At 44.5% G+C, this 24,743-nt stretch overlaps 2 protein-coding genes across 8 annotated transcripts in view; one reads left to right on the forward strand and one right to left on the reverse strand.

Moving 5' to 3' along the window:
* The first annotated feature begins 1 nt into the window (after position 1).
* On the forward strand, positions 2-15,359 carry PPM1K (protein phosphatase, Mg2+/Mn2+ dependent 1K). The gene is made up of 6 exons (XM_014878965.2): positions 2-506; positions 1,063-1,163; positions 8,400-8,565; positions 9,083-9,227; positions 10,055-10,189; positions 10,649-15,359. Exons 1-6 carry the CDS (start codon positions 67-69, stop codon positions 10,778-10,780), a joined length of 1,119 nt encoding a protein of 372 aa, XP_014734451.1. The 5' UTR covers positions 2-66; the 3' UTR covers positions 10,781-15,359.
* Positions 15,360-17,083: 1,724 nt separating this feature from the next.
* Positions 17,084-24,743, reverse strand: part of WDFY3 (WD repeat and FYVE domain containing 3) — a 120,611-nt gene continuing 112,951 nt past the window's right edge. For all 7 annotated transcript variants that reach the window (XM_014878964.2, XM_088164100.1, XM_088164098.1 and 4 more), the window contains 6 exons: positions 24,081-24,263; positions 23,367-23,463; positions 22,030-22,359; positions 21,726-21,837; positions 21,201-21,398; positions 17,084-20,696 (listed from right to left, as the gene is read on the reverse strand). In XM_014878964.2, the coding sequence (XP_014734450.2) occupies positions 20,576-20,696; positions 21,201-21,398; positions 21,726-21,837; positions 22,030-22,359; positions 23,367-23,463; positions 24,081-24,263 (1,041 nt within the window). In that variant the 3' untranslated portion in view covers positions 17,084-20,575. The remainder of the gene's footprint in view (positions 20,697-21,200; positions 21,399-21,725; positions 21,838-22,029; positions 22,360-23,366; positions 23,464-24,080; positions 24,264-24,743) is intronic.

Genomic DNA, 24,743 nt, shown 5'->3' on the forward strand with positions numbered 1-24,743 from the left:
CCAGCAGCTGCGCGTCTTCTGCTCCTGGTCTTTTTTCTCCCCCGCGAATCTCTGCAAAGACAAGTTATGTCCACAGCTACTCTGATTACCCTGGTGCGGAATGGGGGGTTCCAAGTGAGGAGGCGAGCCGCGCTCACGTCGCGCTTCCTGCAGGACGAGAAGCGCCCCGCAGCCGCCTGCTCCATCTCCACCTGCGAGCGCCGCGCCTCCCGCTTCGACCCCGAAGGCAGCGGGCGGCCCACGACATGGGACACCTTCGGCATCTGGGACAACCGCATCGATGAGCCCATTCTCCTCCCACCCAGCATCAAGTACGGCAAGCCGATCCCAAAGGTGAGCCTGAGCAACGTGGGCAGCGCCAGCCACATCGGGAAGAGAAAGGAGAACGAGGACCGTTTCGATTACGCTCAGCTGACAGAGGATATCCTGTACTTCGCGGTGTACGATGGGCACGGCGGGGCAGCAGCTGCAGACTTCTGCGAAAAGTACATGGAAAAATATATTAAGTAAGTGCTCATCGAGGCAATGCGTGCCAAGTAGATTACAGCCGAGATTCCTTCCTTAGGGAATCAATGGGCTGTACATTGTAGCTAATCCTCCCGGGTTATATAGCTGCCTGTCCTTATGGGACAGCAGGGGTACTGGATGGAACAGAGATGCTTTAAATTTCTTACTCTGTGGGGTGCCTGCCCCATTGGGCAAGCCCAAAAACACAGGAGAGGAAAGCACGATTGTGTCCCCTGTCCAGGAAATGTTTTGGAACACAGGGAGAGTGTGGACTGACTGTTTTCACACAGGGTTTCTGTGATCCCTGACCTATGGTTTGCTTACATTCTTCCGTATCTATCACATCCCTGGATGCTGGAAAAAGAACTTAGATATTTTCAAAATTACAGGTTTATGCTTTCAGTGCACACAGTAAGTAAAATCACATTACCTTTTCACTCAAGTACAGCATCATTTAGTGGGTGCAGGGAGGAAATAAGACTGTGAAACGGATTGATCAGGATGTATATTTCTTGGAAAGAAGTTGAATTTCTTTGTTTGCTTGCTTGCTTCCAGGGAATTTCTTGCTGAGGAGGACAACTTGGAAAATGTTTTGAGTAAAGCTTTTCTAGAAATAGACAAAGCGTACGAAAGGCATGCTAATCTCTCTGCTGACGGTAGGTGAAAAAAATATTCTATTCATATAGGTATGGAGAATAAAGTTTGTCTTATTTGCTCAGTAGTTTTGCAGTCAAATGTCCAGAAAAGCACTTGAAAACAATTTTACTTAAAACAGGATTTTGCTCTGGTCACTTACTGCAAATAAAACAATTATGCTTTACCTCCTAAAAATGAAATAACTACTGTAAGTCTCAGTCGAATTTACTGGAGGAGTTATGAATCTGAATGTTAGCATAATCATCAATGAATTTCTCTTAATATGATTCTGAAAAGAATTACGTTTTTCAAGGTAGCAAAGAGTGATTTAGATTTACAAGAACCATAATTTTACTGGTAAGAAATGTGGAGAGCAGTGTTTCTGATTTGCTTTTTTTTTTTTTTAGGGGTGGGAGGGATTGGTGTTTTTATATGTTTATTTGTTTGTTTTAAAGCTGTTACTCCTGTGGATTTAAAGCAACAGTGTCAAAGTTCCCCTTCCTAACTTGGCTGCTGCACCTGAGGAGGAACGTAAGCTAAAATTAATGCAATCAATATTGCTTCTGCACAAACAGAATCACAGGAGTAGCTGAGTGGGAAAGGGAAAAAAGCAGTGAAGAGGAAAACAAGTTTGGCTGTGGTAAGGCTGTGGTAAAGCTGGCACCAGCCCTTTTAGTCTCCCATTTAATCCTGGCTGTTGACGAAGTTCTTGTGTGTGTGTCTAAAGACTAAGTACATCTGAAGTTCCAGTTGCAGCAAGCAGAGCTGATAGAGAGTAGCTTAGGAAGGGAGATAGAACTACCTATCCCAGTTCTGTCACAGAAGCTTTCTCGGCCAGGAGATAAAACTTTGAGAGTCAGTTTAGCTAGTCTTAAAAAGAAAATCCCAAATAAAACCAATTAAAAGAAAAAAAAAACAAAAAAACACCAACCCACAACAGCAAAAAACCTCCCACAAGCAACCAAACAAAAAACCTGTCCCAGTGTTGGTGCAGGCACTGGAAAAATAACTGAGGTTGTTCCAGAAGAACAGAAACTGTAAAAGTCTTCTCTCCAAGAAAGACTGGAAGCCAAGAAACCCTGTAGGGACTGAAGTGATACTGTATTCTCGAGCTGCTTCTCTGAAGCAGTGGCTTTCTGCTCTTTAACTGCTAGATGAATCTAGGTAGGCTCAAATGCAGGTCAGGCAGCCTCACTGTTGCAGCACTGCCTCTTACCTTAACCTGCACCAACGATCAAGAAAAAAGTCTCAAGTCCTGAGATGCAGCCCTTAAAAAAGGAGGATTGTATCTATAAAGGTCATTTTCCCGTTGTATTTCATGTGGTAAAAAAGACCAGAGTTACTTTTGACCTATGGGCTGGATTTTATTTGGGTTCACAAGAGACACATCAGCAGAGCAGATGTGCTTTTTATCCCAGAGCCTCTTTGCAAATATGATTCTTACCAACCCAAATCCAAGACAGCATTTGAGTACTTTTTTGTGTGCTTCCCTGGATCAGAACATTTCATGTTCAGATCTAATTGTCCCCTCCCTTCCCCTTTGTGAGTAAGAAAACTCTTGGTTTGGCTCATTTCAGTGACCTCTGTGTCAGAGCAGCTCCTTGAGGAGAAGGATTGAGAACTGTAATGGATGTATTATTCTGTTTTTCTGAAAAACTGTTTCTAATCATAACACTTTGTAGGTGAGACTTACAGAATTGAATAACAACAATATTTGACAGACAAACTGTGCAGCAAGCGGAGCACTTAGAGGTGCTTATAGAATTTTTTCTAAAATCATTTAACTAACTGCTGCTGCTTAATGCCAGAAAACGTCTGCAGCGGTTACCAGGATACTGCACAAGCCCCCTTCATTAAAAAAGCAAAATAGAGGGTAAAAGAGTTACCAGACATCCACAAGGGCCACGCTCTGGCAGGTACTCAGTGTTTCTCAGGTAGGCTGAGCACCTGCAAGCTCTTGCAGGAGCCTGGGGGAATCTAAGGGAGCCCATTGTTCTTGGCTGAAAATCAAGCTCTAAGGCAAAGAATGGAGTAACAGGTTGCAAAGTTTGAATTTCTGAACAGGTTAAACTTCTTACATATCTGTTGTTAAAATAACTCAATACTGTGTTCACTGCTTTATGTGGATATTTTTGTTGCTGATGTTATGAAAGTTACATAAAATTTCAGTGCTTGGCATGTATCTTGGTTAGAAGCCTTCTTCCAAACTGATTCAGTTTGCCAGCAAAATCTCTGATTAAGTGTGGCTATTCTGGATGTGACAGTCAAGACAGTTGCTAGAGTATCTTGAAGATAGTGGTTGATTGTGTAACTTGGTGTATCTGGGTTACACTGGATGCTCCCCAAGTCTGAGCTCCTTTTAAAACTTGGCCATAGCTGATGAAGTGCAAAATAATAGCTTTGACCCTGTTCCAGGGTCATCTCCCTTCATTGTGTCTGCAAAAAACCTAGTGCACATTCAGGATATCCAGGTCTTTACTAACACACAACCAGTTTTAAAACTTGTACCTGGGTGTTTGAAGGAAACTAAACCCTGGGACAAATCCCTGTAGCCAAAATGGCATCTTTGAGGCATTGTTTATAATAGTGTTTAATGGATAAAACCTTACATAAGGCACAAACCTAACAGGACTAGAGATATGCCTTGTTGGAGACCCCAGCTATGTCTTCAAGGGCATTGGTCCCTGTAAGTCACTTAACAATGATACAATATTTGAAATGAGAGATGGAAAATGGTAGTTCCTGTGAGCTTTCAATAATAAAAATGGTTTATGTGTGTGTTCCAGGTACTGCTGCTGTGTCTGGCATGCAGTTCACCAGTGCTATTGGAGTGCAGTACTGGCCTGCTGGAGCCTGGTCCAGTAACCCCTGTGACAGTGACCTAGATCTGTTTTTTTTTCACACAAAAGCATAAGAAATATTGCTGTAGGCAGGTCTGGGATAATCTGTGCTCTGCCTAAATCCTGTGTAATCATTAACAGCTATGTCTGAGCCCTGAAGCTTGGTGTTTGGTACCTCTACAAAAATGCTTTTTCATTCCCTTTCATGCATTTAAATATAGCCAGTCACTTTCAAATCACTGCTAAATTTAAGTGTAGAGCATAAAGGAAACTCACATCCAACAAATGTCATTATCCACAGGACAACTGCTAAAGATGGGCAGAATTTTCTGCTATTTTTTACCAGCCATAAAAACTGAAATCTAAAGGCTGAAAAGCTTTGCTCAGCAAGGATGGAAATAAGAAATTAAATTCTGTGCTTGAGGAAATTTGAGCATTTCCCTGGAGAAATGTGAGACAAACCCTCTCTTGGCTTACTGGAGGCCTACCAGGTATTGTTACTGCTTCTGCTCATTGTAAGCCAGAGAAAACAAGAGGGAGTTTGTCCATCAACCCCCACATTCAGTGCATCCAGCTCTAATCACATTGGCCACTCACTTCTGGAATAGCCATCTTATTAAAATATAGCCAGATATTAACTTGTCTACCTATGTTTGAAAGGGTTCTTACTCTTGAATCTTATTATGCTGACAAACAGCAGAAGTTATTTAAAAGTAATTAAATTTTTTAAGTAATGTTTGTTTTGTTGGGTTTATTTAAAGTTACCATTCACAAAATGATTTTTATTTCTTTAAATATGTTAACCTGCAACACTGAGGAAAAGGGAGAGCTGCAGAAATCGTACTTGAATATTTCATAAATTTATCAGCATTGCAGAGGCAGCCTTTTTATCCAAGGGCCTTGATTATTATCTAAACAATTTAGAAGATACTAATTACAATATTAAAGGGATGTTTATTTTGCCCATTTTTCTATTAGTCAGAACAATTCATATACTTCTACTCAGTGCTTTTGAGGTGGCCCCATTTCATTTGGCAGTGGTTTGAACTCCCCATATGGGTGTAATTACCTTGAGGGAGCAGATGTTCTTCAGAGTGGCCACTCTCATAGGAGAGACAGCTGGCCCTCTAGCACTGAGAAAATTCTTCATTTGATCTGTAGGTTGGTTACTTATCTCCATAGGGGAAACAAAATTTATTTTTTTTATTTGGGCTGAATTTAAACTGGTTTTGTCACACGGTTTTAGCAAGAGGGCGAGAATAGTGGCAATTCCCCAGAAATACCAAGGCTGATTTACCAAGGCCAAAGATGCAGGTGCTTCCTACATGACCTGCACAGGGCAGTGCAAGCAGACCTGAGAGTGACTGACTCCTTCCCCTGTTCTGCAGCCCTTATTCTTGCATCTCCAGTGTTGCAGGTTTACTTTGTTTGAACAAAGTCCCTGGGTGAATTTCCTATTTGCCTCTGTGTGCGTGTTATTTGTGGCAGACACTGTACCTGGTCAGCAGCTCTAGAACTGGAGGCCCTGGACACTTTAAGCTGGGCTTCAGTGGCAAGAGAGATCTGCTTAATTTTGTCCCAGGTGAAGGAGTCCAGCGGTTCCTAGCCTGGACTACTGGAAGGTTTCCACATCCTCTTTGTCACATTAGTTGAGATGACTTGCAGTAGAAGTTGTCCCAGTGAGTGTTAAGAACCTATTGAAAGATCTTAGTTTTATAGTGATATTGTTAGGAAAACAAACTCTTTAATTGTTAAAACCAATACATGTGCTGATACAACATATTTAAACTAGCAGCAGTTGTAGAAAAACATTAGAAATGTTATCCCATCATCATTCCTGTGGTTTTGAGCTGTGCTAGAAATCACATAATGCTATATCAGGCTCCATGCATGCTCTTGCATCCCTACCCAGAGCATGAACTGGATCCAAGGAAGAGGTTGTGAGCAGAAGATATTTTTTTCCTAGGAGTGCTATTTAACTAATGAACATATAAAGTTCAAGTCTATGTCCATTACCGTAATTCTGGACAATATCTTGTTCTTTAGTACCAGCCCTTGATTTTGTGATAGCAGCTCTTTTCTTTGGGAGTTTGCAAAGAAAAGGTACAGATTCACCTGAATTCCAAATGTTTCCAGTCTTCTGTGAATTGAAGACTATGATTTAAGTTTTTATATGTTTCTCAACATAGTTCTAAAACCACAGAATGAAATGGGAAAGTAGCAGCAGTTCTGCATTAATTTTAATGTCTAAATAAAATGTATCTTCTGTAAAATAAAAAGGTAGTTTTACATAGGTTGCTCTATTTCACTTGTTCTAACTGTTAGCTAAAACAGGTATTTTACTGGTTCTACTAAAATTTCTAATTGCACTGGTACTTTTTAATATCTTATTTTCATAATGTGCCTCAAAGTGGGCTAGTCCTTGCTTCAGATGAGAAACAGGATGTTGGTGCCCACCTGGATAGTTGGAAGCTGCCACATCCAGTTTCCAGTGTCCCAGCCTGCATGGCCCTGGCACAGCCCGAGGTGTGACCGTGGCCACAATGGCTGATAGTCACCCCTGATCTGCTGGTTCAGCCAAACCCAGTCCTTGCTGCAGTAATAATACCTGTTTTAAATATTAACACCAGCTTAGTTAACACCGGTTTATGAGGGTTTGTGTTTGGGTTTTTTTTGGTTCGTGGACTCGCTGCTTTCACTGCACAACAAGGCTCAATGCATCTTCCAGGGCTTGGTGACTTCAGTTTATTCCCACCCCCTTACAGGGTGCTGAGACCTCACAGGGTTGGGGAAGGAGGCTGCCAAGACCTCACAGCTCTTGCATTTCTGTTGCTATCTGTTGGCAGCTGGTCAGATTTGGGGCTGCCTGGCATTCCTTAGGATCAAATGCCAAGTCCCATCTCCAACCTGTCCCATGTCCCTGGTGTCAGGGCTGCAGGGCCAGAGGTAGGAGCACATGTAGTGGTAGCTGATCTCTGCAGAAGTAGTGGTGGAAAGACAGTGACATGTTAACTGTTAGTGACATGAAAACAAGCAAGCCCAAAACTCATCTCAAATTGGCTAGCTTTGAAAAACTGGAACAACTGGAAAAGCCCAGAACGTAGGTGACTTACAGAGGGCCTTTCAAGGGGATTTGCATTGGCTGTAGATGCAAATGTGTTCCAGGCAGTAGCTGGTCCTGTCCAGACACTTTGGTGGAATAGCTCAAGTCAGCAGGAGCTTTCCAGGCATTTCTTGCTTGGTTACCTCTGCAGAATTTGCAGGAAGAGAAGATAATAACTGTGAAGTGGGACTTGCCCTTTCAAAAAGCAAAGAAAATGAGAAAAGCTGGGCAGTTTTTCTGGCATTTTCTTCACTGCAAATGATACTACCAATCTTTTTCTTGAAATAGGCACTTGCATTTCTCTTTTTCAAGAGTTTGCTTTGGTTTTTTGATTGGTTTTTTTTTCCTCCAGACCATTATAGCAATTGAAATGAGAAGCCCTTAAATCTACTTGCATGAGTGACACCAGGCAGGTCCCTGAATGCAGCCAGCCAGCTCAGCTCACTCCCTTGCCCTGTAGAGGAGAAGGAGGGCACCACCAGGGCGCTGTTTTGTCCTCTGGGCACTCACAGTGAACCTCTGTCAGGTGATCCCAGCAGTGCCCTGGGCAGGCTGCCCAGACAGCCACTGCCACCTGCACCAGTTTGCAGGCACAAGGCAAGGCTGAATCCCAGAATCCAGCTTCACCTTCACACTGGGACCTCCAGCAAGCTGACAGGGTGTGGAGGGAACAGCATTCCTTCCTGGAAAAAGCCAGGAAGCCTGTTGGCTGAATCTTCTGGGGGAAACAGAGGAGGAGTGTAACAGCTCTGACAGCAATAGGAGGATGCCACAGAGTGATCTGCTGCTTTCCCTCTGGTGATCTATATGGAATTACAATTACTGTAACTATAGTTATATATTACTCTATAATTGCCCACTTCATCACCTAACAGAAACAAAGATCCATCACCTTTATGGTGACCTACTTGTGCAGTCACTGTGCCCAGGGGTCAGGACAATAACCCTGTAACTCTGTAACTCAAGGTGAGCTCATGGGGCTGAAAAACTCTGTTACACACTGAAGGGAAGCTACTGTACCTTGCATTGCTTTTATCCCACTTGCCCTGTTTGCATGGAGCCATGTTGTTGCACAGAAGCACTTAATCCTTCCCACCTCCCCTCTCTTCCCCTAGTCCTATATGCATGCATGTTTGCCTTTTTTTTTTTTTTTTTTTTGGTACGTGTAAATTTAGTTTAAACTTAAAAGCAGTTGATTGCTGATTAGGTAGAGCACAGGTTGTCTTCATTTTACCAATTAAAACTGTTGCTGTTATAAATGGCTCCACTCTCTGAGGCAGTGCTAAAACCTCTCTCTTTGATGCCATTTGTAGCAACTCTGCTGAACTCTGGGACCACTGCAACAGTGGCTCTGCTGCGGGATGGAATTGAGCTGGTTGTGGCAAGCGTGGGAGACAGTCGTGCTCTGCTGTGCCGGAAGGGAAAGGCTGTGAAACTCACCACTGACCATACTCCAGAGAGAAAGGAGGAGAAGGAAAGGTACCTGCTGGTGATGTGGCTTACCAGAGCACGGCCTCAGTCAGGATGGGCTTGTGCTCTGCTGCTGGGTTGGGCCAGGAAGAAACCAGAGTTGAATGTAGAGCCTTGACACCACTCTGAGCTGGCAGTAAGCTCCAGTTAATGCACTGCGTCCCATTTTGAGGACCAGGGATGTGGAAAGGCCTCCATGAGCATAAACTGTCTTAGCAGTAAGATCAGATCACTACGATTCAGAACAGAGCTATGACCACATGGTTCAGACTTGTCCAAAAGTGCCAAATTAGAACCAAATTAGAACCTGAGGGAATGCACTGTGATTCCCAGTCAGGACTCAGCCCACCAAGACACATCCCCTCCATGAAGCCTTTCAAACAGCTACAGCCAGCCCTCAGCCTCCCAGCTTCAGCTCTCCACCCATCATTCCTCATTCTAGCTAGTGACAGAAATAGAGAATAGAGATGGGGGTAATGGTGTGGAACACTAACTCATTTGCTTTTTCTTTTGTGCCTCTGGACAGGATTAAGAAGTGTGGTGGCTTCGTTTCCTGGAACAGTGTGGGACAGCCTCACGTGAACGGTAGACTTGCAATGACACGGAGCATAGGAGATTTGGATCTTAAAAACAGTGGTGTGATAGCCCAGCCAGAAACAAAAAGGGTTCAGGTAAAAGAGGGTCTGGTTCACAGGGACAGCAACACTTGGACTAAGGGGCTTCATAGGTATTTGATGATGTGGTGATACCCACACGACACAAGCCCAGGTGAAGCCTGATGGCTATGTGTTTTTTTTTTACTGAAGTAACCAGAGAGCAGCTCTCATTAAGTTGTTTCAGATTAACACTAACAGGATATAAAAGAATCTGGTACTAAATTCAACCAGATCAACTTCTAAATCTCACTTGTCACAGTAAAAAATATATGATGAGGGAAGAAAGATAACACGTGATATGCATTACAGGTGTTAGTCTGTTTGGGTCCTGTGGTTGAATGGAGAATTTTGAGGCTAATGCCGATATAAAACCCTCACTGAGAACTGGGTGAGATATGGATGGGCTGCCATCAAAAAAGTAGGATATGTAGAGGTTTGCACAGTTGAGAGTGGGAGGAGGAAAGGACACTTGCATGTATCTTACCATAGCTTTGTAGTCATCCAGAAAACAAACATGCAGAAAGTACTCAGCCTCCACTTTGGCAGAAAGATCTCCTGTCAATTTGCATTCTGTTTGTTACTTTTCCCCAGTGCACCTCCCAGGGCCCCAAGAACTTGGTTTATTTTGGTGCTAATAAAGTGCCACCTACTAGGGGTTTAGGGAGATGACTGTAGAGCCATCGTGTCTTCCTTGAAATCCTCAGCTTCAGGAAAAGATTTTCAGGATAGCACGCAGCACCCCCAGAAAAAAAATGTGTTTTGCAAGCTTGTCAAAACGTGGGGGCAGTTCCCTTGCCTTGCAGCACTCACCCAGGGTCGTGCATCCTGTGTGTCTCTTGCAGCTGCACCATGCAGATGACAGCTTCCTGGTGCTGACCACTGACGGCATCAACTTCATAGTGAACAGCCAGGAGATCTGCGACTCCATCAGCCAGTGCCACGACCCTGCTGAGGCTGCCCACATGGTCACTGAGCAGGTAATGCCAGCGCTGCTCTGGGCACCAAGGACTCCTGATTGGGCTGGTTTGGCTTTTAAAAACCCTATTTTTAAGTTTACACAATAGCACACATTCAACTGAATTGAAGGGTGCTGGCTGAGACATTCACCAGTCCTGCTGGCCAGCCTTTTCCTTACCCTAGGTCTCACCACGTCCTTGCCCTTGATTAGCTTGCTTAGCTCACTGAACTGCATGGGACTATAACTGCAGCTTATGCCTGTGCTGAAAATGTCATTGTCATAGACAGAAACGGTCAGTTTCTGACCATGGTGCTGGATGGTGACATATCCTATGGGAAGCTCTGAGGCGTACCAGAATGGAGCATCAGGGCAGGGAAGCGGCAAGGGAGTCTCCAGGGTGTGCTGTCCCAGGTGAAACCAGATCTTGTTTCTCTTTCCAACTGAGACACTGATACTGACACTTTGTTTCTTCTCTCAGGCAGCGCAGTTTGGCTCTGAAGACAACGGCACAGTTGTCATAGTGCCATTTGGAGCTTGGGGCAAGTACAAGAATGGGGAGATCACCTTCTCCTTCAGCCGCAGCTTCGCTTCCAGCGGGAGGTGGGCGTGAAGACAACGCCACAGCCATCCTTCGCTGCTGTCACCTGGCCACAGCGTGCTACAGGAGAACACTTCCATCTGTTCCTAGGCTGACTCAGTGTCTTGTCCATCTCTTCTGTTCCCAGTGCTAGAAGGTGCCACTGCTCCCTTGGTGCGTAGTGCCCGTTGTTGCTTATGGCTGACCGTGTCTTGCTGCCCGCGTTATTCCAGGCAGCAGCGGGCAGCGCCCTGGGTTTGTAGCCCCAGCAGCTCCACACATCACTTTGTTCACACAGATGAGGTTCTGGGCTTTCACCTGAGGCTGGAGGGGGTGCACAGTCATTTCATGCCTACCTGTATTCCCCAGTACCCTCAGTTCCCTGGCAGCTGTGAATCCCTGAGCCACATGCTGGCTTCCTTATTTGGTAAAACACAGGGGAACAAACGCACAATGTTCTTAGGTAGACAGAAAGGTTTGTTGTCTTTTCTGCTGCAACCACCCAAAGCTTCCCTGTGCTCCAGGAGAAGTGGGTGAAAAATAAAGGAGAAGTTTCAGAATGTTTAGGTTCTGATGCCAGTGGCATTTGGTGTAGCTGTACAAGTTCCTGCGACAGTGCTGCTTTATGCTCCCACTGCCGTCATCTGTGATCCTCTAGCTCCAAGGAGACAGACCAGGCTGGAGCCACGTGCTGTTGGACAGATGGGAACCTTCCTCCATTGGGTCCAAAGCCTGTACAGTCTCTGTGGACCATGCAGCAGCCCCTTGCACTGTCTTCTCTTTGCTGTCAGTGCCTGACAGAAGCACAGAGGAGGGAAAAAGACGCACAGTTTCGATATCCAGAGACTCATCAACTTGAATTTCTTTTTTTTTTTTAATAAAGAAAATAAGCTAATTTCAAAGAGTTTACTCTTCAAGATCTGATGTGTAAGACAGTTTATTTCTTCCTACATACATGAGGATTGTCCTGCCCTCTGCTGAAGGTGTCTGAGTTAGTTGTGATCTCATGTCTCTTCATGGTATGCAAGGAGGTATAAAATGCCCCAAATAGGCAAGAGAAAGGAGAGAGCATTGTAATAATATAAGGTAATTTTTCTTAAGTTTTCAGTATTGCTTCTAGTAGATGTCAGCTATTCAGACACCAGAAAGGAGTTTTATACTTCAAGGAAGTGTTTCCACTTCCCTTCTTGGAGGGAAATCTGTATCCAGTGAGGCATGGGGGGACCAGAGCTCTGATCCAGATCATATCACTGCTGTAACATGGACTGCAGGTGACAGGTTGGCACTGTCCCAGTGTGCCTTGTTCAAACCTCTTCCCTCCTCCATTCCACACCAGCTGTCAGCTCCTGTGGCAGTGAAATATGGGCAGAGAATTGGTCTTTTCTCAGCCTTGCCATGGTATTTTTCCTTCTATGGATGCTTCCAACTGTAAAAGCAAAACAAAATGAAAGAGAAATTACCTGGTACAAAATCACCTTGTGACAAAAAAGAATGCTGAGGTGCCTGGCCTGATTCTGATTTTCCAGTGTGAAATACAGATCTTCATTACTTCTATCCCTTTCCTTTTAGTCCATGGTTACCCTTTAGTCAGTCACTCCATGCATTTTTCCTTGTCTCTGGCGGAAGGCCCAGAAACACCCAGCAGAGCACCGTGTTGTACTGACAGCATTAAGTACTGGGTGTTTGAAATGCCCTGGTTTTATCTGTCCCATCACTTGGAGTGTACAATGTACTTATTTGGGATGTAACTGCAGTGGTGTGTGTAAATCTCTGCTGTACTGGATGCTGGTGCCCAGGCCTGTGTAGTGAGCACACCACTGGTTTACAATCCTAATTTCCTCTCTCTCATCAGATTTTCCCCAGAGCTGGGGTTCAGTGTTCACCTGAGGTCAGGATGGTTGCTCTTGGGGGTTTTTATTTCTCCTAATGGCGTGGTTATCTTCTCAGGAGAAGGATCCATCCATAACATCTTTGAACTTTTACCAAGGAGAGGATAAGACAAAGCTCTGTCAAACAGGATGATTAGATAAAGGCGTATTGGTGGTTGCTATTGCTGCTTCTCTACTATTGCAGAAACACTTGGATTGGGAAGGACTCCCAGGCACCATCTCACCTCCAGTCCTTTCTATTGGACCCATTGTTTTCTTTGTCCAGTTTCTTTTTCACTCCTGGGGCAATTCCTGCTGCTGTTGTTTGAGTCCTGCCTCAAGCCCAGCCCTCTCAGAGCACTGAACTGAGGCTCTGAGGGCACAGGCCAGGTCCCAGTACCGGGTAAAAGCTGCTGGGTTTCACTGGGGTGGGCAAGGCACCCCTCCATCAAGTGACACACCGGTTTGCCAGGGTTGTTGCCTGTTCAGGTGTCAAGTCCCAGGCCCTGGAACGTGATACCCGTGCTAGGAATCTGCCCAAATCCTTCCACACACCCTGCCAGCCAGGGAACAGCCACCTCAGGGCATTTTTGCAGTATTGCCTCACCCACAAATCTCTTATGCCATGATGGCACCAGATTCCACCAGCCTCATTAAGTGCCAACAGTGTTATTTAGTGGCACCAGCAGCTCATATAAACACAAACAAGGATCTCTGGAACCTGCACAATCATCCCCACCAACCCAGAGTGGGAGAGGGAGATGTCTTCCCTCATCCTCTTGTGGAGAAAAGACAAGTCCTGCAGTGCAGCAAGTCCATCCATGCCAGGACACAGTCCAGAGCCATTGTTTGTACTAACATATTCCCAACTTCAGCCTTATAAAGGATAAGCAGTGCAGCCAGAAAACTCCTGACTCCCACAGGACGTTGCCGCTGCTGTAGCCATAGCACACTGGCTACAAAGCTGCCCTTGTCTGTCCCATGTTGGGTGCCAAAAAGGACCATGGAAAGTGGACCTTGGCTGGACATCAGTTGTCCACCAAGCTGCTCTTATCACTCTCCTCCTCAGCAGGGTGGGGGATGGGGAGAGAAACTAAAAAACCCTCAAAATCTGGTCATTACAAAGATAATTAATAAAGAGTGTTACCAGCCCCTTTTCAGGTGCCCATACACAGCCCAGAACTGTGAGGATGCTGTGGGGAGATGAGCCCCATCCCAGCCAGGCCCAATAAACCCTATAGGTTTTTCCATCTGGTCAGTGGACCTCCTGCAGCCCATAGCAGCTCTGCAGGCAACCAGCTCCACTGTACCCCCCCAGGGACTGGCAAGGCACTGCTCCTGCACAGCAGAGCTCCTTCAGCTTGAGGACAAAGAGCAAATTGTCCTTCCAACAGCAGCTGCCTGTCAGAGAGGTTTATTATTCCAGAACAGTGAAGGATCTCACACTTTGAATGAACAAAATGGAATGTTTGCTATCTAGCTCACTGTCTTTCCTGTGCATCTGAGGTTCCAACAAAAAGGGTATTTTTTGTTTATGACAGACTGAACCAAATATTAGGGGTGACCTGCTGAGCAAACTGTAAAAAATGTTTGCTTTTTTCTACTTCCTAGGGGGTGGATTCTGAAATGCATTTGATTTGGTGAGAATATTTTCTTGCCTGAACATGCCCCCCCAGAATAGTGGACTCTCTCTCTGTACAGGCACTGCAGGAGGGTGGGCTGTGGGTGCAGAAAGGCAAAAATGCTGTCCAGCTAGGTATTCAATATTAATAAGGATATGGAAGGCATGGGGGGGGGCTCACATTGCTGGAGGATTTACTAGGAGAGGTGTTGAGACTGCAGATGGATTTCCAATGTCTCTCCACCACTTGGAAAAGTGAAGGTTTCATGCTTTATAGAGGGAACTCACAAAAAAGTCATTTGCAGCCTGGATTTAGGAGAGCTGGTCTCTCTGGATGATGAACATAGCACAGGAGACTGAAATCCAGTAATTCATTTAATAGAGGCCTTCATTACAGTCATTCCCTTTGGGCTGAAGAATAATCCTGGAGCAGCTGCAAATAGGGGAGTGGAGAGAAATCAGCAATATCACTTGCCTTTTAACCGTTTGGAAATTGAGAGAAGCTTAGACTCACCACAAGATTTCTGCCGAGTTCCATGGGATCAGGGTTCCATGGGCCACATTTCTCTCTCAGCCAGTGGATGTGCTGTGGTCAGAGAGATTGGGATTTTTAGCTAAAGGAGAAGCAGAAAACAACAGCTACCAGTGAAACTGGTTTAATAATAATTGCTCTCAAACACCTTCAGTTGGGCACTGCCAGGTCATTGCTCACTCACCCAAGAAGCTGAATGTACAATACAGCAACACTCTGGGTATTCCTTGGTCCCAAACTGCTGTTCTGAATGCAGAGATACCCATCAGGTGCCCTCTTGACCCGGAGTATGGAGTGCTTGGGCAGTGGTGCCTGTCATAACTTCCTTACTGACTTAAGTGAAATTGTGTACATTTGTTACATGCTTTGCCTTGGGCTGTGTGCAATTCCTGTGGTTTGATGTTAATAATCTTTGGTGTAATCAGTGTTCGAATTTCATCTACTATGAAATTTTACAGAGGTGCCCATCTTGCCTTTTTTTTTAAATTTAAAAATGATTTTTCATCTTCATCAACTCAAAGCTACAGTAGAGCAGCTAAGTCTGTACTGGAATGCTTACAAGATCTTTCAATAAAGAATTGGCTTCTAGGAGCTATGTCACTACAAAATGGATTTTTCTTCTTCCACCACATTGCCAACTATCAGAAAAGCTGCAGCTTCTCAAACTGTGTCACAACTGTCCTGTTAGCTCCAGGCCTCAGTCCTTGCTGTAAAAAGCTTCTGATAACCAAGGCTTTGCCTACAAAGACATTCCCCAGAGATAACCAGTGCAAATAGCTCCCGTCTCTGGGCTTTGCTGCACCACGGTGTCACGTTCTAACTTGCTATTTCTGTCTGCCTGGGTGGCTGCCATGGTGAGCAATGCTAGCCTGTGACACAGTGCAAAGAAACAAATTTGGACTCTGCAGGAAAACACATTTTTGCTGCTGCATGAATTCAAAGCTGCTCTTTTACACTGGAAGAAACTATAAGGGAAAAGTAAGAGCCGAGGGTTTTAACTCATCTGCAGAAGTAACCCTCTGGTGCAGGCAGGATTGCATTTAGGTTCATCCATAGCCACGTTTTGGTCCCATTCCTTACAAATTGCCCTTCTTTGGGGGGCCAGGCCCACATCCAACCCAGTACCACACAACTCTTCTCTAGGAAGACAGGGCAGGATTTGGCTCTCAGCACTGTTCCTGGGCTTGCTAACACCACCCTCCTCCCTACGCGGCGTGGCACAGTAACCTCATTAATGAATCAAATCTGTATCCCACTGCCAGGAATTCCTTAAAAACACTCATGCATTTTATACAGAACATGGAGCCTAACCTTTCTGAACTGAGTTACTGCACCTGTCATGAAAGACAATTTGATCACAGCAAATTGGCCACAAATTTGGTTTTACCTGCTAAATAGAATGCCTGGCCCCGGGCCCTGCTTCTGCCTGGCAAGGGACTGCGGTGGAGCCAGAGCTGCAGGCTGGGGCACTTGCTGCTCTGTCACTCAACAGGTGCCTTGTTTCACTCCAAAACTGGCTGCTGGCCCAGCTGATGCCTGCTGGGATTTTACAGGGCTGGGACTGCACTTTCCCAGTCAGAAGATCCATCAGGATTGTAGGCTCCATTACTTCCCAATGCTTGTTCCTGGCATCCCCACTCTCCACCATGCCTGGAAAATGAGCCTGAAATACTGCATATAGTAAATGACCCAGCTGCACGGAGCAATCAGGAGCTGCTGTTAGTAGGAAATCTCTCCCCAAAAAGAGTGGGAGGCAATGCCAGACCCCACAGCCTGGAGCTGGCATGGTTACCTGGCTCAGAGTGCTCTGGTGAGTTCATCCGTGACCTGCTCCCTGGCAGCAGAAGGACATTCAGGCTGCAGCTGTCAAATGTCTGCAGCTGCTGAAAACAGCAACTCCCCCCAAACTGTTAAAGAGAAAGCGTTTTTTTTCTGTATGTGGAAAGATTTAAAATGTGGAACTGGCCAAGTGTGAAATACTTGAACCTACGAAAAGTGGACTTCACCATCCTATATAACCAAGGTATGGCTAAGCAAGGCCATGAAAACAGCTTCTCTAACTCCTTTTCCATTGCCCTTATCCAGCACAACTTAAATAATTCTTTTCTGTCTGCTTTTGCTATATTGGCAGAGCCTGTTCTTCTACACACTGTCAGATTCTACTGAACTCAATTTAAAGCAAAAAAGAACAAACTAAGGCACATGATTTCATGCTGCACCATCACGGATGGCCATACCCACATTCAGAAAGCAAAATTGTGACAAGTAATAGAAACTTACTCCTCAATATGACACAGAAAAATGTTACTCATTAGTTGTCGCTCCCGAGTTAAAAACGTTTATTCAACTGCAAAATGTTGTGTCTCTCCAACAAATGCAAAACAGCTTTTTGGTGGTAAATAGCAGGTATTTATTTGAAATGAAAAAAAAATACTTCAGTACCTGAACTATTGCATTTAATCATGTATTGTTGTAATTGTGTTACTCTACCTTTTTGCATTGGAGACAAATATACAATGAACATTCAGATATCACAGATTGCACACTAGATAGTAAATCGTCAGGCCTTTAACGTAACCACCAAAAAACAGATATTGGATTCTGCAATATAGTACAAAATTCCACACTCCAGTCTTAGCCAGTTATCTTCAATTTACTCCTGATGCTGTACAAATAAATGGCCATTTAACTAGGGCTTACAAGTTAATAACAGGACAAAAAAAATATACATTGCACTGACACAAAAAGTCAGCTGTGTTAATAGTCATGCAACAAGTAACCAAACTTGCTGAAATTAAAAATACTTTCTAAAAACAGTTTTAACTGCATAAGTATTTTATACACAGTTCATTTACCGAAACAAAAGGAGTCTTTAAATGATACAAAGCAAATATAAGTTTCTACCAATTTTATACATAAGAAAGTGCAAAATAACTTATCTAAAGTGTTTTGCTATTGAACTGATGAATGTTGGCTGGAGGCAGCCAACCCCCTCTCCAAAGCATGACATTACAGTTGCACACTACATACGAATGTTAGGAGTACATGGATAAGTTTACTACAAAGAACAAGGCAGGAGAAGACATGTGAGGTACTTGCAGAGAATACAGTCTACTAATGTTAGTGTACATGAGTATATTTTTGCTCAACAGATTTTTACATGGAAAACAAAGCAAGTATTTGCATTAGAAGCTCGAATGAAATGGAAAAAAACCCCACTCCCACGTGAACACCACAGTTGCCCACAGCACCAGCTGCCAGAGGAAATACGAGCAGGTGTGTTTGTCCCCCTCTGCCTCCAACAAGCAAAAACGTGGTTTTTTGGGAACAGAATTGAGTCAGAGGGCCGTGGTAATGCAAAATGTAAACTGGGCCTAGCCTGCACACTGCAGAATTTGTAAGGAACAAGGATTTCTTTAGTGCGCAGCGGAACAACACCCGTACAACGCAGGACCCACAGCAGGACTCTGTCCTGGCTCCAGTGCTGGATCACATCCCTGCTGCTGTCACAGCCTTGCTTTTATCAGGGGTCAAACCACGTGGCTGTACAAGCTGCAGTCCACAGAAAAGAAGGCTTCCTTAAATTTGGGGGCGATTTGGAAATCTGGAGGCAAGGGGAGGAAAACTGTGGACTCCAAGGCATTTAAGAGTTGTTAAAACAGCCTTTTCTTCAAACAGAAAACGTTAAGGCCACGAGCCTGTCTTCTGAACTATGCTGGTTTTGCATCATTTTGGGAAGGGTGAAGGCAACATTAGAGAGAACAGCTGAACACAGAAATTCCAGTGCTCTGCACATGCTTACTCTTCCTGTTTTTAGGGTCAAATCTGTCAGGTAGCCACTAGACAGTGTGGCTACTTGACCATCACTCTTTGGATCCAAAATTTGGGTCAGCTAAGCTCAACAAACCTGCATTTACTCAACAGTGTGCAAGGGCTCTAGAGAAGCCTTTCTGTTCATTTGGGGACCTAGTATACATACCAAAACAGGAATATATCTCATTTTACAGACCAGCACATACATAATAAACAAACAAGTATCAAAATACATATTTAACCTTCAGTGCATAAACATGTGATACCAGGGTAAATAGTAAGTGGTCAGAATTAACAAATTATTCACCGCTAAAAGCTCAAATCAAGAGAAGACAGGGGCCCTCTGGAAGGAGCTCACCCCAACACAGAGGGCCTGGCATTTTTGATGGTGCAATTCCAACAATAATGCTGGTTTTAAGGATTTGCCATCCCAAATCCTGCCCAAGTCATTCCAAATGAAGGACAATCTCATTCCTTTGAGTGACAACATTCACTCAAGTACTGCTGTCAGAGCCACCTGTCTTCTGTTGGTCTGGGTCATATCCTTATCTCTATTTAAAAGAATCCATTGTGAATATACCTAGCTCTAGATCAGTTTGTCACCCATTTACAAAATATATACACATATGTTAAAAAACAAAACCAAACCAACCACGAGCCTGCCTGCTGCCCTCCCTCTCCCCCCTCACCCAAACAAAAACCCACTGGCAAGACCTCATGCAGAAATTAAGTCCATGGGCCTATCCCAATGCACGTGCTCCAATCCCAGCAGATATCAGTGTCTCTACTTCATCCTACATGTAGTGCAAAATAAATGACAGAGTAGTAAAAAAATACTGCAATTAAATTCATATTGAAACTTAAAAACCATCATGGAAATCTACTGCTGTCCTCAAGCTGATGGTGTGTGCTGAAAGACAAAGAGGGCTCCGAGGAGCATTTCTGACATGACCAGGATCACCCTGCTTTAAAGCAGTGCCAAAAAGGTTCCAAAAAGGTTTTTTGCAGAGAAGCTATGGGACAACAGCGGTTAAATTTTATGCACAAGGAATTAATTCTGTACCTATATGCAAAAGCCAATTACTATTGACTAAAGAAGGTAAAAGCTGGTTCTTGCACTGCATGAATCAGCTGCTAATGAACAGTAAGTAATTAACAAAACTGCAGCTCTGACATATGTATAAAAGAGGCCTTATTAAATATGAACAACACTGAGGTGGTAAATAGTTTGGTATAAAATGCAACACAAGTGTACAATTTAGTTCGTGGTTATCTTACAGCTAGAATAAAATACTCCAAGTTCCTATTCTCAAAAATGTTTTCTTTTGAAAAAATCCATGTAATTCTATGAATAGCCTCACTTAAATTAAGATACTGTGGGCAACTGAAAGAACAAACATGCACAGACTGGATTTTTAACAGAAATACACATAATGCCTTCGAGTTTTCTGTTTTTGTTTTTTTTTTTTTTTAAACATTCATATCTGAATTGATAGATGAGATAAAGATGCCACACAAAGTACAGTGGTTAATCTGAAGTCCCATGTAACAGGCATTTAAGTTCATATTTAGATAAAAAGGCCGTTATACCTATTTACAATATACACAGTTGCTTGCGAAGAAGGCAGATTTACAACTATCTTCTAAAAAGCCTTGCCCTCCCCTCCCCCCAGTTAAGATGACTAACTCTACAAAAACAAGACAAGAAGGGGTGTTTGGGATAAGCGAGGATTTTCTTGGCAGCCATGTCAGCATGGGCTTAGGGGCTGCCAGTTCTGTTGGATTTGTGGTTATTAACCATGTCTTCCTGGGCCTTGCTCTTCTCCTTGTCTGCCTTCTGTCAACACAACCCAATGCAGTGATCCCTTTTTACTCTTAGTGCTTAGAACGCAGTATAAACGTTAAGTGTAAACAGACAATATTCCAACTCCTTCTGATGCTCTCACTGGTTCCTGGAGTGACAGTGGGGCTGGATGAGGTTTGCCAGGCCCCCATCAATTTCTGGGCCCCTCCTCTGAGCCCCGCTCGTGCTGCAGGTTGTAGAAACAGTTCTGGCACACCCTGACTGGTGATGAAATCTTCAGCCGTTTGATTTCTGATTGAAACCGGCTGCACCTGGGGACAAAAAACAACCATCACTGAACACAGCTCTTCTCCATTTCTACCTATTTTCTATTGAGCTGAGGGAATAATCACCACGACTTCAAACTCCAGAAAACTGTCCGAACTTACCTTGACTTGGAGATGCGATGCAGTGTGGCAGAAGCAGAATTTAACTCAAATGATCACCACAGAGTCAATGCAATGAGACTGTGTGACAGCTTAAAAACAGCTGTTGCCACCAATTCAGACTCAGATAAAACTAGAAATATAATCTCTGACCCAGTGGATCAGAGAGGAGACTTGCACTTCAATTTGTGGGTAAGCTCACACACATCCTGTGCGTCATGCATTTTGTCTGAGGCTGCCTACTAGCAGACCCTAAACCAGCATCCTCACAGCCCCCCCCACAGTTTAAGCAGCCTCAATCTTTCACCGGAGTTCTGTGGTATTTCACAGCTTTACCCCACCTAAAATCCCGTATGGAAAAGAGCCCAGAGGAGGCTGTTGGCCGCTTACTTCTGGCAGAAGAGCTGTCCGCAGTTCCTGCAGTGGTGCCGCCTCTCGGTGAGCGAGAAGCGCACGGTGCAGCCCGAGCAGCTGTCGCCGCCCTCGTCCTTCACCCAGTGGTCGGCCGCGGACCGGCCCGGCTGATCGCTCACGGACCAGCTGAACACCCTGCCCCTGCTGTCCCCAATCAGGATCCTGCTGTGATCCCTGCAAGGAAAAGCAAAAGCATTCCTGCAACAGCTCTGGCACGGTAACGCACAGGCATGGATGCCCGATTTTACATGTCAGAGAATGTAAAATAATAAAGTGCCAGCGTGGTAATTAACACCCCAATTACCCTGCTCCAGCTGAGAAACGGAGCTGCAAACTCCATGTAGCAAAAAGCAAATGAACAGGTCTCCTGCTCTTTAGTGTTTTTATCTCAGTCCTTGAAGAGGGCTGCCCCAAACACAGTACCACAGAACAGAGTTATGAACAATGGTACCTCTTCCTGCTGACAAGAGCAAAGAGTGTTTGAAGGTGTGAGCCACTCACTTGGAGATGCCGAGCGCGGTGATCTCTGCTGGGTGTGCGTTGTCTTTGCGATCAAATGCCGTGTGCATAGTTAGTTTGCTTCTGAACACCAGCTGACGCTCCCATCTGTATCCTACAAAGCAGCGGGAAGTGGGGGGCGATAAAGCAAATTTGCTCCTTCTCATTTTTGTTCCCTCCTCCCCCAAAGTACTTATAACTGCAACTTTGTAATAAGAAAAAAATCTCCCTCAGAGACCGAAGTTTTTCCCTTTTTCTATAACATTTCACTCAGGAATATAACAGGGCTGTGCATGGCTTCTTTTACCTGGTTTGAGCTTGCTGTAGTGCCGTGCTTCAGCATAGCTGGGGTGGGGGTGGTTAACCTGAGCGTAGGGATGCATTTTTGCTTGTCCCTCGGAATAATTCACAAAGATAAATCCATCTTTCTCGTCCAAGCTGAGCTGGTCTGACCAACGCCTGGAGTCGTCAGAGCTGCTGTCTGCTGACCATGCTGCTGCTGCTCTGGCCGATGATGACCGAGGCCTGTGGCTGGTGCTGCTTGGCTGGCTCTGGCTCTCCTGCACTTTTGTGTCCTGGCCTATGCACGCATCGTCTGCCTCGGAGTCACTGCTGTCCTCCTCGTGGGCTTCCTGCCCTGCATTGGCACAACAGGGAGCAAGGCAGTGTTAGTGAGCCTGGTTATGGCCTGAGCTTTTTCCTTGTTCTGCCTGCAACCCAATGAGCAACAACACTGCTGAGACAGGGACACTGCATGCAGGCATCTCAGAGCCTTTGCAGAGAATCAGCTCCTGCCAGGAACTACACCATTCCTATTTCTGGCACTTGTTTTGCACTCTTCTCTGTTGCCAGAGAACAACACTCCTTAGCTGAAGCTATTTCCCACAACAGTCCCTCTGAGGAAGGCTATAATAGACATAAGGAGCAAAAACTTCAGAAGCACTCAAGTTGGCAAAACCTTTCAGCAAAACTTACACAAGTAAGCACAGTCAGCTATGCTGAAACTATGACTGAAAAATATGACACAGAGACTTGTTAATAACAGGACTTGTTAGCACAAATAAGCCATTACCAAAGACATTTATACACCAAGTGACACCAAAAAAAACAAAAGCTGTATTTATATAATAATTACTAATGAGTATCGTGAGATTCAGATCCAAATTCAGATCATATCTTCAATATGGAGAGGGCAAGAGGAAGATGAGATGGCTAAAAGAAAGAATCATAAAGCACAGACCAAAATCTTCCAAGAGTGGAAAGGGATATCAGTGCTTGTCTTGTTTAGGCTGTTCCATCAGTACTCAGCTGTTATGCCATAATTCCATTCCATACTAAAAATATCTAGCTTTTGGACAATCCATTGAGTGTTCCAACAACAGAAACAAACACAGGGAAAACTTCCACTTTCACAGGAAAAAAAAGCTGTGATGAGCAACATTTTTTCTAACTTGTAGCAATATGAAACTACCTTAAGCAAGGTGGTGAACAGAGAACTCAGATGCATTGTTCATTGTGCCCTACTGCCTTTTGAGATAAAACCTCCATCATCCCATTCTGCACTGTATAAACACAAGACTTCACCTACCTACAGCAAAGATCAGACACAACAGGGAAATACCAAACACTTAGCAGGAGACATACCTATTTGTGCTTCCTGACAGTCCTCTTGCATTTCCAGCATCTCCACAGGCTCTGGAGCTGGTGTTTCTGGCACTTGCAAAAACTCCATCCGCCAGAACTGGAGGGACAGGGGATAAGCAGAGTGGCACTTACTGAATTCTTGGCTTTTTCCTGAGCTACTTGTAGAGTTAAAATGGCTTAATAGAACTGTGTATTGCAGTGGTAGCATGCAAGGCAGGTCACATCTCCATACTAAACCCTGGTTTTGAGGACTAGAAACTAAAAGAGGACATCTGTGTTCATGCTTGAATCCACTCCCCACAGGTGTCTGACCAGCAGACTCTGGTTAAGGCTGCACACAAAAGTACTGAAAATTGGGTCTGATCACTTGTAGTGATCAGATATGACACTAAGTTTCTCTTTTCTTTCTAGGAAGCCAAATGAATTGTCTCAAGGTGCATGGAACTAAAACAGTGAACCAAAACAGTGTGCAGGCACGAAAGCTGGTGACCAAAACAGAGCAGGAAGGAAAATGTGTGCTCTGCTGACTATTGCTGGTTACCACATCCCAGTGGGGGCATCAAAAAGGAGAAAGAACTGTTCAGGTGAAACTCCCAAGTACAGAAGGACTGCTTTTGGTCCTGGGCAGGGCACTGTGTTGTCCTGGACTTCTCTAAATACTACTTCCACCAAGGCATCAATTTTATTTTACAGGCAGAGATTCCTGGTACTCACCCGGACAACTCCATCTGAATGCCCCGTTACAATGACGTTCTGGGTGTCCCACTCGTTCATCTCTGACACAAAACAACACATTATTTGCTGGCTTTGGCCAGTGAAGGTGTTTACACTTGCAGTAGGGCTGCCATTAATGCTCCACACATGGATGTAAGTGCCAGCACAGGATACAATGTCTCCCTGCAATGACAATTAACACCTCCAGTTGCAGGTATCGTTCAGCAAAAATATAAAGTCAAGTTCATTTAAGTTCATTTATAAGCCAAGTGGCAAGGCTGGCACTTTTTAGGAAGTTCTATTCAAGAGGAGTCTGGCCAGTTGCAGAAACCTTTAGGATTATGTTTTGGGGTTTTTTTTAACTCTACCTAGAAGATCACACTTAGTAGCAACCTATTTGTTCTATTTGCAGCATAGAATGAGTTGACCAATTCCTCCACTTATCACAGCCTAACAATCCAACAGCTTAGTTTTAGTATTTTCAGTTCCTCAAGACTGCTCATGTTGACTCTGCTTTTTCGCACAGATATGTACCACCTTAAATTTAATTTGCTTTCTTATTGGGAACAGTCCAAATTAGTGCAGAGGGAAACAGGAGCTGCAGTCTGAAGCACTGCAACCAGACCACCAGCAGCTAATGAACTCTGCCACTTGCTACCCTCT

This window comes from Sturnus vulgaris, chromosome 4 (assembly GCF_052056855.1).
Source record: "Sturnus vulgaris isolate bStuVul1 chromosome 4, bStuVul1.hap1, whole genome shotgun sequence".
Lineage (NCBI taxonomy): Eukaryota > Metazoa > Chordata > Aves > Passeriformes > Sturnidae > Sturnus > Sturnus vulgaris.

Bases quoted from the DNA above. Each gene is read 5' to 3' on its own strand.
- PPM1K (XM_014878965.2), top strand. From the start codon at position 67: ATGTCCACAGCTACTCTGATTACCCTGGTGCGGAATGGGGGGTTCCAA. The intron at 507-1,062 runs GTAAGTGCTCAT...GCTTGCTTCCAG, and splicing joins TACATGGAAAAATATATTAA to GGAATTTCTTGCTGAGGAGG. The intron at 9,228-10,054 runs GTAAAAGAGGGT...TGTCTCTTGCAG, and splicing joins CAGAAACAAAAAGGGTTCAG to CTGCACCATGCAGATGACAG.